This window comes from Phocoena sinus, chromosome 13 (genome assembly GCF_008692025.1).
Source record: "Phocoena sinus isolate mPhoSin1 chromosome 13, mPhoSin1.pri, whole genome shotgun sequence".
NCBI lineage: Eukaryota > Metazoa > Chordata > Mammalia > Artiodactyla > Phocoenidae > Phocoena > Phocoena sinus.
Genome location: NC_045775.1, coordinates 81,498,144 through 81,511,094, shown reverse-complemented (window position 1 = coordinate 81,511,094; position 12,951 = coordinate 81,498,144). Strand labels below are relative to the sequence as shown.

Below are 12,951 nucleotides of genomic sequence, written 5' to 3'. Positions count from 1 at the left end.
TTGGGAAAGCCCTCTGCTCAGCCCTGAAGGAAAGGAGGGTTACCTTGCCTGGCTGTGGGTTTCTGTTGTCTTCAGCTTTCTTATATCCTTCCCACAGGCGGTAGTGCTCTCGTGCAGGTGGGATGACAGTGGGACCCTCCTGACCTCCCCCCATGGCAGAGCGGCTCCAGAGTGACAGAGGGTCAGCCGGGCCCTGGGCTTGGCTCTCGGACCAGGTGGAACTGAGAAAGCAAATGGCTGTTCTGTGTTTTTGAGTTCCGGGGGAGATTGGCTAGACCCCTGTAGTGGGAGGACGCCGGTGGGCTCGTGAGCTGGCCCGGGCAGGGGTGCAGGAGGGGCAGCTCAGCGTGGAGATCGTCACACTTGTGGCTTTTGTGTGATTCTAGCTCATGAGGTCCTTGAGGCTCTGTGAGGGGGGCGGGGAAGACGTGAAATGCAGTCCCCCCACCCGGGCCAGCCTCAGAGCAGTGTGTGGTGCAAGGAAACAACCTGACTAGCGTGGTAGGTTCTGCCCTGGCTCTCCCCTCTTGTTCTAGAAACATGCTTCCCGTCATGAGTGGGGCCAGAGGTCGTTCTGGGCGCTGGAGTCCCAGCTGTGTCCCAGAGGAGGGGGCCACCTGCTCACGTGAGGGGTGAGAGTGGTGGCCTCGGCCGGCTGCTTACCCCACGTGAGCCACCTTTCCTCACAGGTGCCCTTCCTTGCCTTCTGTTTTCCTGTGACGTCAGGGCCTCTCAGAGTGGAAGAGTCCCTGGAGACTCGAGGAGGTGCGTAAGGGTGACATCATTCCCCATCCTTGTGAGTCTTGTCTGAGAGCCTGGCGTTTTCAGCCTTTCATGGTGTTGTGAACCCCCCCTCCCCACAAATTACAGGGTGGCTCCGTTACAAAAGTTGTTTATTTCAGTGGAAAATTACAACTCTGCCCTTCTTGTTGGAAGTGGTCTGAACAGAATGGTCAGAATATCCCTAGACCCCGGAAACAAGGAACTGGTAGGAAGCCCAAGGGTAGGGCTGTGGATGGGCAGGAGAGAAGCCTGGCAGACACGGGGGGAATTAGTCTGGCGGGGCTGGAAGTTCTGGGAAGATAGCTCACAGGTGATTTATGTGTCCCTGGAGGAGTTTCAGCTTATGGCCCGTTGTAGATTTCAGGTTCTGATGGGAGTGGCGAGGTTGGAAGTGTTGGCGTTGCTGGTGTTTAGTGAATTGATGATTTTGGCATATATTTGAATGGGAGCATTCAGCCGAAGTTCAGGCTTCACCCAGCTCATGGCCAAATAGTTCTAGAGAGAATAGGTAAGAGTTAGCCTGAAGTAGCAACCTGAGGGCTCTCTCTCGGGTCATCCCGAGAGCAGCTGTGCCTTTTCCCCTGTCTCCACGGTTGCCACTCACCGGAGCTGAATAGATAAAGTTGAACAGCAGAAGCCCTATAAGCAGGATGATTGAGATGCCTATGATTTTGAAGCGGTAGCGTTTCCAGAAAACATGGATGAACCTTGTAACGGGTGACCGAAACCACATGAGCAAGGTATGGGTGCGTCTGTCCAGGAGCAGAGATGGCAGAGAATGGAGGGCAGAAGGAAACTTCAGGTCAAGCAATCCGGAGCAGAGGTCTTTGATTTTAAAAAAGCAACTTCTGCTTCTGCCCTCCCCCCTTCCCAGCTGTTCTCCCCGACTGAGCCAGAGTGGGGGGGGGGGGGGGGCGGTAATTATCCCTCTTTACTTGTCAGCCTCCTTCCCTGGACACCACCCCATACAGACTGCTAGGCCCAGCAGCTCAGCTTTGTGAACGAGGAAGAGGCTTGGTGCCTTTGCCCTGCAGGACCCTTACAGGGGAGGATGGAGTGTAGGGTATTGGTTGGGTTCCGACTGGCCTCTTCCTGCTGCCTTGATTAAGGCTTCCTTCTCTGTCAAAATCTCCAGGGTCATCTTCACTTTACCCTAGAAACACCATGGGTGGTGGGAGCTGAGCTCGGACGGCAGGAGCAAGGATAGTTTTAAAGGCCTCTTCCCAGGGTCCAGAAAGGGAAAGGGATTTAACTCAGGCCCCCAGGGTCTGTCAGAGCCAAGTTACGCGGCACAGTAGTCAGCCCTGTTCCTAGGCAATAGGCACCTTCCCCAGCTCCTACCGACAAGCGCCATTTGCCGCCATCGAGGACCTGGCAAGGCCACCAGCCGCTTACAGTCTTCATCTTAAAGAGGGAGCAGTGCTTGTACTGGAGGAAGTGAGGCCACTTGGGGTCAGCATCCGTCATCCTGATGGAGCATAGCTTGGCGCGCCGGGCCGGGAGGGGCATGTCAGACAAATCCAGCTCCAGGACCCCTGAGCCCAGAGAAATGCCGTCAGCAAAAAGGAGCTCCCTGTCCTGTGGTCACGGGCCCTGTGCCAGGATCTCACCTAGGAAGTCATCCGCGGAGATGATGTTATTGTCCCAGATCTGGATGATGAGCCGGGCTGGGAACTTCATCACCATGGGGTCCAGGCTCCATATGTAGTCCTGGAGGATGGCAGGAGAGCGTATTTCCGGCCTGTCTCCTCTGAGAGTTCCTTTGGCCACTTAGCAGCCCATCACCCAGCAGTGATGGACCATTGAGGAGGAGGAGAAAGTCGGGGAGGGGGAGGGGGGAGCGGGGAGGGGTTCCACCCAAGGCCACATTCCAAGTGTCTTGGTGCAGCTCGCAGGCTCTGAGGGGAGGGGGAGGAGTGCATCCCGCTCCTGGGCCTGTTACCTTCTGACTCAAGACGCACGCTTGCTCTGCTGCCAGGTAGTCCAAGGTGAAGATGAACCGCCAATTGAAGATGCCCTCCCCCGTCAGGGAGCGGTAGTGGACATCTGTCTTCTGCATGTCCTTCTCCAGCCCGAATAACCACCTGGGGCCAAAGTCCACTCACCTGGGGTTCACTTGGATTGTCCCCACCCCTAGCTGGAGCCCTGGGAGGAGGGCTGCCCAGTAGACACCAGGCATGGGTGGAAATGGAGAGAGAACTGGGCAAGTCTGAGGGCACTCTGACGGAGCCCCGCTCCTCTCCCTTACCCTTTGACATAGATGTCGCTCATCCTCTCGGTACTTAAACTGTTTTCCTTCAGGTGCATGTGGGCAGTTTTCCAGATAATGCAGCGCAGCTCATACCTGTAGCCACTGTTCTCTGAGGCTTTGCTGAGGAATAGCTCCCCAGCTGCAACCTCGGTGAGGGAAGAGAGGCCTGGGAGGCTGCCCTCCGTGCCCACCCAAGTCATGCTGCGTTTGGGGGACCACAGGGAAAGGAGGCTCCCCAGATTCCCAACAGAGGAAAAGAATCACCGTGACTCGGTGTTGGAGCCCACTGGTGCTCCGCACGCTGGGAAGGCCACACTGAGTGGTGCAGTTGCTTAGGAGATGGGTGTCACTCACCTTCTAGGCTTTCTGGGCCTAATGTTGAATGGGGGGCCAGGAGGCCCAAGCTTCTTGGGGAAGATGTCCACCCACATTTGCACCTTTCCCTAGAGTGGAGATGGATTAGCTGGCTGGGGTTGGCCAGCCCCCGTTCTCCGCATCCTGGTCTGGGGCGGGGGCCTGTCTCAGCTTCTAGATCTGCCGAGTGGTGGGGTATCGAGGCATCTGGGAGGTGGGATGGACTTCAGACCGGAAGTCAGCACACCGCCCATCAGCTTCCACTTGTTTCTTTTTTTGGCTGGGAGCATACAATGGCTACGAGGCTGACGGCTGTGGCGCACGGATGTCAAGTGTAACTGGGGTCTGGAGGGTTGATGCCATTTAACAGGTCCTGCTGGACAGCCTCTCTGGATGGGACTCCAGAATGGGATTGGGGCTGCAACTGTTAGCCACCTTAGTGGCCCTGAGTAAGAGTAAACTAGGTGATCCCCAGGTCATTATGTTGTGGAACCACATCCTAAGGATGTCAAGCTATCCACAAAGCACAGGGGTCTAGGAAAGAAGGGTTGAACCTGGTAAGAAAAGGGGAGACAAAAGAGTTAAGAGGGTAGAACTACCAACAGTGGAAGATAGATTCCTTTAAACCATGTGACCTAGGTTTATTCTTTTGAAATTGGCCCCATTTAATGAGAAAACAGGTTTAATGAGGATGGTTTTAAAAAGTGCTCAGTAGAGAACTTTGTATCTAGAATGTGCTATCAGCTTGAGAGATTCGGAGAATGAGGTGAGCCATTCTGGTGGCTGGAGGGTAGGGGATAATTAGGGTGCCTGTGGGGATTTTTATTCCTCCTGTTTGGGGTTCCTTGCCGTGGAGAAAACACAGCCTGCACTTAACAGCCAAGCCGGGGCTGTGATGCCTGCACTCTGACCCCAGGTGCTGCCTCCTTACCCTCCCTCAGGAGAGACTTAGGCAGTGCTGGCACCGGCGGGGAAGGCCCCGAAACACTTCCACAGCTGACACGGGGCCTTGGTTTCTTGTTGGTGACTTTTCCAGCTCTGAACTTCTCCATTCTAAGAGACACCACTGCGACTTCTTGCTTATTAACATGCACAGAATGTGCTTGTCGTCTTTTCACGTACATCTGTGGGTGCCCGGCCTCTCCTTCCCCTCTTGTCCTGGATGGGTGGGCTTCCCCACCTCCTGATCCAGCCCCTCCAGTCTCATACCTGGTCGATGCCCGGCTGGCTGTCGCTGTACAGCGTGCGGGTCTCCACGTGCTCAGGTACCAGTCCTTGGGTGTGCAGGAGGTACAGCGCAAGGCGTTCTTTCTTAGATCCCAAAAAGCGAGCAGTAGGGGGCTTCAGCTCTAGATTGGAGGGGGATGGAAGGAGGGGTTGACGAGGTCATTAGCCTTCCCGTCTCCCACGTAGGCCCCTTCTCCACCCTCAGCCTGGGCAGTGGACTTGGTTATCCGTTACAGGCGAGAAGGGGAGGCGGCGTGCCCTCTGGCAGCTCCTCCATCCTGTAGCCCCACTTGTCGCAGAGGCCCAGCTCTGTGCTTTCTGGCGGTGTGCTGTGCTTCTCACCAAAGCTTTGCAGTCTGAATTTTTTCCCATTGTAAAACACAGAGTCATCCTCAGGGCTGAACAGAGGCGGAGGCAGTCCTTTCTGCCTGGCATGGTGTTCCAAGAGCAGGCTTGGGGGCATCTGATCCCGCCACCTAAAGGGCCCTGACCTGTGGGGAAAAGGTGGGGAGGTCTGAGTCCTGGAGAAGCCTCTGCTTCGAGCTGCAGGCTGACCAGTGCTGGGAGCAGGGGTGCAGACAGGTACGGGCCCTGGTTCCCCAGCCTGGGATGCAGGCGTCTTTGAGGGGAGCCGAGGGCTTACTCTTCCACCACCACCCCCCACCCCGTGCTCCCTTGCCCTGGTTCAGGTCCACGCTTACTGGCAGTAGGATTTGGAGAGCCCACAACGAGCTCCAAAGCCAGACAGGAGTCGGTTTTCAAGGTCAATGACTGTGGTTCCAATCTTATCATCGGGTGAAAATAGGTCAAAGTCATACAGCTGGATCTCTAGGTCCTTCTCCAGGGGGATGGTGCAGCTCATTTCAAACATCCTTGGGTGAGGGTGTTGGAGACACAGAGACCGAGGACCATGTTATCTACACAGCTCCCTCTCCAGCATCCCAACCACACGTGCCCGTGCTCTACCCCCGGTTTGGCCCTGGTGAATTTGGAGAGCAGAGCCCGGGATGGCTCGTCCACCAATAGCCATCCCTCAGTTGTGGCTGGGAGTAACTTTCGACAGGCCTGGGGTGTGGGACTCTGAGCTCCCTTCCCAGGCAAAGTGGTTGAGGGGGGAGGGGAGAGCTGGGCTGCCCATCAATGCATCTTCCATCTGTTGGACACTGTGCTAGGAACGTGGAGGCTAGAAAGGAACGTGAGAGTTCTCTGCCTTCTACAACTGCTCCCGGCACAGGGAGTGGGGTTGTGGGGTCGGGTGCGTTGGGGCATCTCACACGCCAAAGATGGGGTCCAGAGTGTTGGGCTGGTACTTGTCCCGGTTGCCAAGCTTTGTCTCTCCCAGTTTCAGGATCACATAAGGGTCACACTGGGGTTCAGATAGACGTGAGAGAAGGACGGAAAATGCAGAGTCAGCCCAGGTTGGTCAGGGAGGGCGGGAGTGGGGCAGAAAGGAGCCCGTTGTACCAGGTGGGGCCTGTGGGAAGTTGGCAGTCTGGGTGTCAGCCTGAGGGAGCTCTGGGATGCTGGGGTGTAGGGTGAGGTGAGGGGGGTGCCCGGGCTGGGGGGCTGGGGAAGACGAGCGCTGCAGTTCAGGGCTGCTCGTTACCAGGCCGTTGGCGTCTTGGGGCTGCAGGTTGGCTGCTCGCACCACGTACACCCGCACCAAGCACTGCTGAGGGAAGTCCTCTTTCTTAGGCCAAGGCAGGAACTGGCGAGGGGGCTTGGGGGTGTCTGGATTCTCAGGAAAGGGGTAGACACGGAATTGGCCCTGTGTGTGTGTTGGGGAGGGAAGGCATTGGCCTCTGGCCTGGCTCTGTAGAGCCCTCCAGGAGGTACCCCTGGTCTGTGTTGAGGGTGGCAGGGACGAAACCCGTGAGGACGGGTAGGGGCACGTGCCGCAGAGATGCTCTACGGGGACCACGGTGGTGTTTTCCGCTGAAGGGAGGTCTCGTTCCACCCCCACCCATCCCTTGGGGTCCGCACTTGTTTTCGAAGGCTCTAGGGCCTCCGAGAGCAGCACAGGCCCGAGCTGGGACTGAGAAGCCCTCGCCCTTCCTGCGTTGGGGGAGGCCACCCTGAGTCCCTGCAGAGGTCAGTCTCTGCCCCCCACTCCCAAGACTGTCAAGCCCTCCAGGCCCCATCCTCATGCCGAGCGTACAGAACCAGCGCTCCTGTCGGAGTCTTCCCTGGACAGAAGGGGCACGAGGTGACAGGTGCAGCGAGGCAGGGCTGGGACACGCACCTTGAACTCCCCTACCACAGGGCTGTCCAGCTTGGGCCATTCTTGGTAGAGTCTGAAGGTCTGGCAGAAGTCCTGCAGGCCCTGGAAGGCCGGCACGGCCTCCAGCTCGCAGTCGTATACCTGTGGGAGGGCGTGTGGGACCCGGCTGGCGAGGGGAGCTGGCCAGGGCTTGAGGGGACCATTCCTAGGATCAGGGGGTTGAGGGGCCACCCAGGTCTCGCCCCAGAGCATCTGCCCTGGGGTCAGCAGAGCTGCTGCTGGTGGGCAGCCCTGGTTCCTGAAAGGGTGTGGCCTGTGGCGGCGTGGCCAGGAGTCTTGTGAAAAAGAAGCCACCCCCTGACTTGGTGGTTCCCCAAGGACTTGGGGCTGGGTTTGTTGGCCTCTCCCCACAGATTTTCTCCATCCTTCATCAGTCTCCCCTCGTAGGGGCCTGCAAACCTTCAGGGTGTGATACTCTTTGTACTTGTACTTTAGGGACCGGGGAGCATCTCCTGTGGCCCAGAACAGCTTGCTCCACCAGTCCACTTCCTGGTCGTGTTCATCCTGGCAGTGAGGAGGAGGGGCATTTTGGCCCTCGGGGAGAAGGCACAGTGGCCTTCCTCTGCCCAGAGTCATGCTGCCCCACCTCCCTGAGCTGCCTGGACTTGTTCCTTATTCCCCGGGGCTGAGCCTACATCACCTCAGCGTTGCTGGACTTGAGCCAGAACTTTTCATAAAGGTAACCTAGGAGCTGAAAAATGATTGCGGTGAGCTAGGCAAGGCCTGGCCGCCCGGTCCGCCCACCACCTCTGACTTCCGAGCTCAGAAGGGGTTCGAGGCCACGGCTTTCTGCCCTGGCTCCCTTGCCCTTCACAGAGGCTTTTTAATTCAGGGATCCTCAGACATAGGACTGGGGCCGAGAAGGAGGGTCAGGTTAGTTCTCGGTTCTCATTGCCCACAGCTCCACACTTAACTCTGGAAAGGCTCAGAAGTTCAGAGCCTCAGGCCCCACCCTAGGCCTCCTGAAGCTGAATCTGCCTTTGCTCCAGATGCCAAAGGATTCCTGTGCATTCGAGGCTGACAGGTGCTGCTCTAGAGCAGCAGTTCTGAACTTTGGAAACACTGGAATCACCTGGGGCGGGGGTGGGGCGTAGGTGGTTTGGGCTTGAATAAAATAATTGCTGCTTCTGGTTCCTACCCCCAGCAACTGGTCAGAAACCATTTGGGGGGCGGGCAGGCTGTGCAGCACGTGGGGTCTTAGCTCCCCGGCCAGGGATCGAACCCATCCCCCCTGCAGTGGAAGCGCGGAGTCCTAACTCCTGGACCGCCAGGGAAGTCCCTCAGGGTTTTTAAAACTCTCGGGCATTTCTAATGTGCAGTCCAGGTTGAGATCACTGCTTTCGAGTTCTCGTGAACAAGTAGGCCTCACGCTGGGGGCGTGGATATCGGAACTCTGTTTAATCTGTACCCTCCTCAGGCACAAGGGCTGTTTCCTCTAAATGGCACAGGGCCTCCAGCCCTTTACTCACCTCCTGGTACTTCTTCACAGACAGCACTGCGTGGAGAAAGCGCAGTCATGAGTCTCAGGAGAAGGGAGAAGTGGGGGGGGGGAGGGCCACCAACCCGGCAGGACAGCCAGGGCCTTGGCCACTCCCAGTGCCAGCTTGTTGGTGAGGTCTGGGGAGGGGCGAGGAGAAAGGGCCGTACTTGGAGGCCGTGGGGGCATGTAGTCCTCAGCCCAGGGGTCACAGAAGTAGGGCTGTAGGGAGTCAACGTTGGCCTGACCCACCACGGTCTCCTGGCCGAAGTCCTGGTTGTCCACCACCTTCAGCACCAGGGGCAGCGCGAAGGCCTCATCCGTAGGCATGTACTGCAGCCCCAAGGAGAGGCCAGGGCGTGAGGCTTCCCACGAGCCGGGGCTGCCCCAGCCCTGGCCCAAGGCCTTCTCACCAGCGTGAGGAAGAGGGTTGACTGGGTGAAGTTGGGATTGGTCTGGAAGTCCCTGATGGGCTCTGTCTGCACGGACTCTTCCCAGCATTCCACCAGGAGCCGGGGCGAACGCACCTGCTTCATGTTCCGAAGGCCCCAGACCAGCATCTGCCGGGACAGAGAGGGAGGGTGGGGGAAGGGGCAGGTGGCCCCTCTGATGGGGTCCTGGCCTGGGAGCAGTGGGGCCCCAGGGGGCCTGCAGGGCCAGGGCACGAGGCTGGGTGAAGGCAGAGTCTGAAGGCTCACCCAGTCCTGTCCTGTGAGGGACGAGTCCTCCAGGCCTGGACGCTGCCATCGTTCCTCCACGAGGGAGGTGCCCATTAGGTATTGCCCTTCCTCCCCTGCTGCCCATCTGGCCTCTAATCATCTCTCTCAGGGGTGACTTCCCGCTGCCGGCTACCTCCCAGGCCCGCAGCAGCTGGAGTGCCCCGGGGTTCTTGGGCACCTCGGTGCCGTCCAGCTCGTGGCTGACTTGGATCCCACAGAACTCCACGGCCAGTCAGCGAGCCAGCACCCTGGGATATCACTCTCAACGGACAAACACTGGGTGCCCCAGGAGCTGTCCACGCCCTACTCATTGGGCCGCCTCAGGGCCAGAGTGGAAACCAGCCGGGTGGTCTGATCTTGGCTCCAGTGCCGGGAGGACCTGACCATCTTCCGCTCTTTGCCGCAGGGCACGTAGGTTCTGACCTGGGCGCCTCCATACTACTTTCAGAAGAGGTGAGAAACATCCTGGCATTTGGAGTCAGGCAGGGCCGGGCCTAAACTCTGGCGCTGCCACTGAGCCCCTGTGTCACTGTGCGTGGATGTGTTGTTTCTCAGAGCCTGAATTTCCGTCTCTGGAAGGTCGTCCCTACTTTTTGCACAAGGGCCTCATGAGGCTTACATCCGGTAGGTAACGGATGCTAAAGCCCTTTGTCTACGACCCACTGCAGAGGTTTGCATTAAAATACTTTTAAATGTTCTATCAGAACTTCATTTCTCTCCTGTCTCCCTCCATCTCTCACATGGTATCTTCTCGGGGTCCAAGCTTTGGAGCAGGTAGGCAGAAGGCCCAAGAGGGTCAGCAGAGAGCGCACCGTGGTGCTCGACTGCTCTGGGGGTGGCTTGCGCCCTGCCCACCCACCCTGCTCCACGTTTCATCACCTCAATAGCCATTTTCCTTAGCGTGGGCTGGATGCTCTTGGGGAGAATGTAGATCCCACTCTTCCAGGGAACACTTAAGATTGGCAGCTGCTGTCTGAGACTCTGAAGGGATGAGGTTGGAGAGCAGGGAACCTGAGGCCCTGTTGGGCTGGTCCTACTGTCCCCCACCCCCCACCACACACACAAGCAGGACCCTAAGAGGCTCAACTGCGGCGGCCCCGGAGCCCTATGGGCAGAAGCTGGCAGGGGAGTTAGGGAGAGGTTGGGCAGGCCGGCACCTCCCAGCCCAGTGTTCTGGTTCCCGGGCCCCAGGACTTTGCTGAGGGGCTGCGGTTGGGGGCCGCTGGCTGTGGGGACATGTGGCAGGGGAGTGGGGCAGGGTGAGGGCGCTGGCACCACACTCCCAGCCGGTCCCTCTCTCCCAGCACCTCAGTCTCGAGGATCAGCTCACAGGACGCCAAGATCTCGCCCTCTTCCTCCTCCAACCCTTTTACAAGGGGGTGCCACCTCATGGGGGGCAGGATCCGTTTTTGGACATCCAGCCAGACCACCGGTGACCACATGCTCCGTCCCCACAAGCTCTCATTGCCCTGGAGGGAAGGGGAAGTTCACAAAACATGGAGGCCAGGCTGGCAGGGGTCTGGCTCCTCCTGGGATTCTGACAACTCTAGGATCAACGCGATGTGCTCTGCGAATCAGGTCCCGCTGGAGCACTTTCCGAATATTCTCCTCCAAAATAAAAGCTCCTGGGCTCCCCTGGTGGCGCAGTGGTCGAGAGTCCGCCTGCCGATGCAGGGGACGCGGGTTCGTGCCCCGGTCCGGGAAGATCCCACATGCTGCGGAGCGGCTGGGCCCGTGAGCCACGGCCGCTGAGCCTGCGCGTCCGGAGCCTGTGCTCCGCTACGGGAGAGGCCACAGCGGTGAGAGGCCCGCGTACCGCAAAAAAATAAAATAAAACAAAAGCTCCTCACGGAATTCCCTGGCGGTCCAGTGGTTAGGACTCCGCGCTTCCACTGCAGTGGGCACAGGTTCAATCCCTGGTCTGGGAACTAAGATCCGGCATGCCGCATGGCACGGCCAAAAAAATACATTAAAAACTTCTCAGAGCTCTGCCCAGCCCAGCCCACCTTACCTGGGGGTCCCGCTGCCACAGTTCCAACACCACGAATGGTGGGCTCTCTTTGGTGTCCTGGGGGTTCTCGTACAGGAGGAGGTGCTGGAAGATGAGCGTCTGGGCCCACGTAGGGGCTGCAGAGCTCTTCAGGGTTTGCGTACACTGGCTGTGGTTCAAGAAGACCAACCGAATGAAGGGCGCTGTGGGTGGAAGGAGAGCCGTGCCTTTGAGCTGCCGAGTGACGCTCTCCCCTCTTCTGGCTGCTGCCGCCACCAGACCGGGTACCCGGGGAGGCTCAGGCCAGACAGCCACAGCCACTCCAGCTCCCCAGAAGGCCACCTCAGAGTAAGCCACAGAGCACATGGGCTTATAGCTAGAGGCCCCTTATACCATCATGGTTGGGGCCTAGCCGTCACAGATGCAGAGGGCCCGGTGGCTCCTCTGGAGGGTTCTGGGGACCAGGCTACACATGGCTGCCCTTGCACAGCATCAGCAAGTGGCCTTGGCATCAAGGAACGTCACACGGCCCTCTCGACGAGGGTGCTGATGCCCAGTGGACACAGCTCCCAGCAGACATCCACTGCCCCGGCTCAGACCCTCGTCCAACAGTCTGGCTCCCAACAAACAGGGCCACTGCCAGCCCAGGGCAGGAGCACGTGACTCACCTGAAACCTCCCATGGGGCCTCCACACAGGGCTAGAGATTGCCACCCCTCCTCCCCACCCCTCATCTTCTGTGCAGCACAAGGGACACGTGGTTCCCAAGCGTGCCATCCTCTCTCTCGCCTTTGTGCCTCATCCCCGCTCTTCCTTGTCAAGGCCCAGCAAACTCCTCCTTCCTCTTCAAGGCTCAGCTAAGTGGCCTCCAGTGGGATGAAGCCTCCCTGTCTTGATTCCACAGTGTTGGGGACACACCGCAAGAGCGGTCCTGCCTTGTATTCCTCGTTCTTGTGTCTTTTCCCCAAACCATGAGAGAAATGAGCTGCTGGGGGCAGGGGTCTGCATGTGTGTCACCCCCTCCTCGCCACATCCTTTATACTGCTGGGTGGCCACATGGAGGGGCTGGGGGAGAAGAGGTGCCCACGCCTACCCTGGAATGTCTGGATGTGGTTGGACATCAGGTTCCGGGCCTGGTAGATGTAGCAGAAGAGCTGGTAGTAGTGGGGCTCTGGGTAAGAGAGGAGCTGTGTCTGCCACCCGCCCCCAGGATCCCCACCCCATGCCCCCTGCTCCCTGCCCTCAGGTGCTGGGTGTCTCCGGGGCCACCCAAGCCGACTCTCAATTGAATGCTCACTGTTGAAGATGCAGTAGATGAAGGGCAGGTTGGGTGGCTGGGTGATCTCTGGGGGAGCCCTCCAGGAGCTCCTGATTCTGTCCAGTCTCCGTGTCGACGACACCATGTCCGCTTCCCTCTTAGCTTGCTGTTTCATATCTAGACTCTGTGCCCAGGACAGACTCCCTGAGGCTCATAGGTGCCTTTCCTGCCTCCCCCAGCCCAGGCCCAGGTCACCCTTCTCCCCATCCAAAGCCTGAGGATGTGGCTCCGGGGCCCAGTTCCCCCCACCTGCAGTGGTCAGTGCATCTGGCCACACGGGGCGTCTCCGTCTGCCTGGCGCACCAGGGGGCCCTGGCTCCGGAGGTGGGGTTGCAGGGAAGAGACACCTAGCCCACTGGGGCTTTACCAAGGATCCCTCCAGGAGGAATATGGGTGCAATGCCCTTGACCTTGTTGGGGGCCAGCCTGCGGTGCCAGCGGCGGCGGCGGAACTGGCTCTGGGGCTGAGGGTTCAGGTGGAACTTGGAGCCGAAGACACCGTACTCCCAGCCTTCCTCGTCCTCAGCCAGGCTGGGGTGGTGCTGCGAGGAGA

The 12,951-nt window shown here is 58.8% G+C and overlaps 1 protein-coding gene across 1 annotated transcript in view; it reads right to left on the bottom strand.

The window, feature by feature from the left end:
- Positions 1 to 53: 53 nt before the first annotated feature.
- FER1L5 (fer-1 like family member 5) overlaps positions 54 to 12,951 on the bottom strand; it is a 52,516-nt gene continuing 39,618 nt past the window's right edge. Inside the window, exons 29-53 of the mRNA XM_032652664.1 lie at positions 12,767 to 12,919; positions 12,379 to 12,523; positions 12,175 to 12,252; positions 11,104 to 11,285; positions 10,373 to 10,561; positions 9,972 to 10,061; positions 8,787 to 8,933; positions 8,544 to 8,706; positions 8,366 to 8,391; positions 7,537 to 7,587; positions 7,296 to 7,400; positions 6,858 to 6,977; positions 6,222 to 6,383; positions 5,890 to 5,981; positions 5,317 to 5,487; positions 4,958 to 5,106; positions 4,598 to 4,737; positions 3,389 to 3,477; positions 3,032 to 3,127; positions 2,726 to 2,867; positions 2,394 to 2,493; positions 2,125 to 2,318; positions 1,827 to 1,936; positions 1,388 to 1,535; positions 54 to 1,278 (exon numbers count right to left, since the gene is read on the bottom strand). Coding sequence (XP_032508555.1) covers positions 1,144 to 1,278; positions 1,388 to 1,535; positions 1,827 to 1,936; positions 2,125 to 2,318; positions 2,394 to 2,493; positions 2,726 to 2,867; positions 3,032 to 3,127; positions 3,389 to 3,477; positions 4,598 to 4,737; positions 4,958 to 5,106; positions 5,317 to 5,487; positions 5,890 to 5,981; positions 6,222 to 6,383; positions 6,858 to 6,977; positions 7,296 to 7,400; positions 7,537 to 7,587; positions 8,366 to 8,391; positions 8,544 to 8,706; positions 8,787 to 8,933; positions 9,972 to 10,061; positions 10,373 to 10,561; positions 11,104 to 11,285; positions 12,175 to 12,252; positions 12,379 to 12,523; positions 12,767 to 12,919 — 3,177 coding nt within the window. The 3' untranslated portion in view covers positions 54 to 1,143. The remainder of the gene's footprint in view (positions 1,279 to 1,387; positions 1,536 to 1,826; positions 1,937 to 2,124; positions 2,319 to 2,393; positions 2,494 to 2,725; positions 2,868 to 3,031; positions 3,128 to 3,388; positions 3,478 to 4,597; positions 4,738 to 4,957; positions 5,107 to 5,316; positions 5,488 to 5,889; positions 5,982 to 6,221; positions 6,384 to 6,857; positions 6,978 to 7,295; positions 7,401 to 7,536; positions 7,588 to 8,365; positions 8,392 to 8,543; positions 8,707 to 8,786; positions 8,934 to 9,971; positions 10,062 to 10,372; positions 10,562 to 11,103; positions 11,286 to 12,174; positions 12,253 to 12,378; positions 12,524 to 12,766; positions 12,920 to 12,951) is intronic.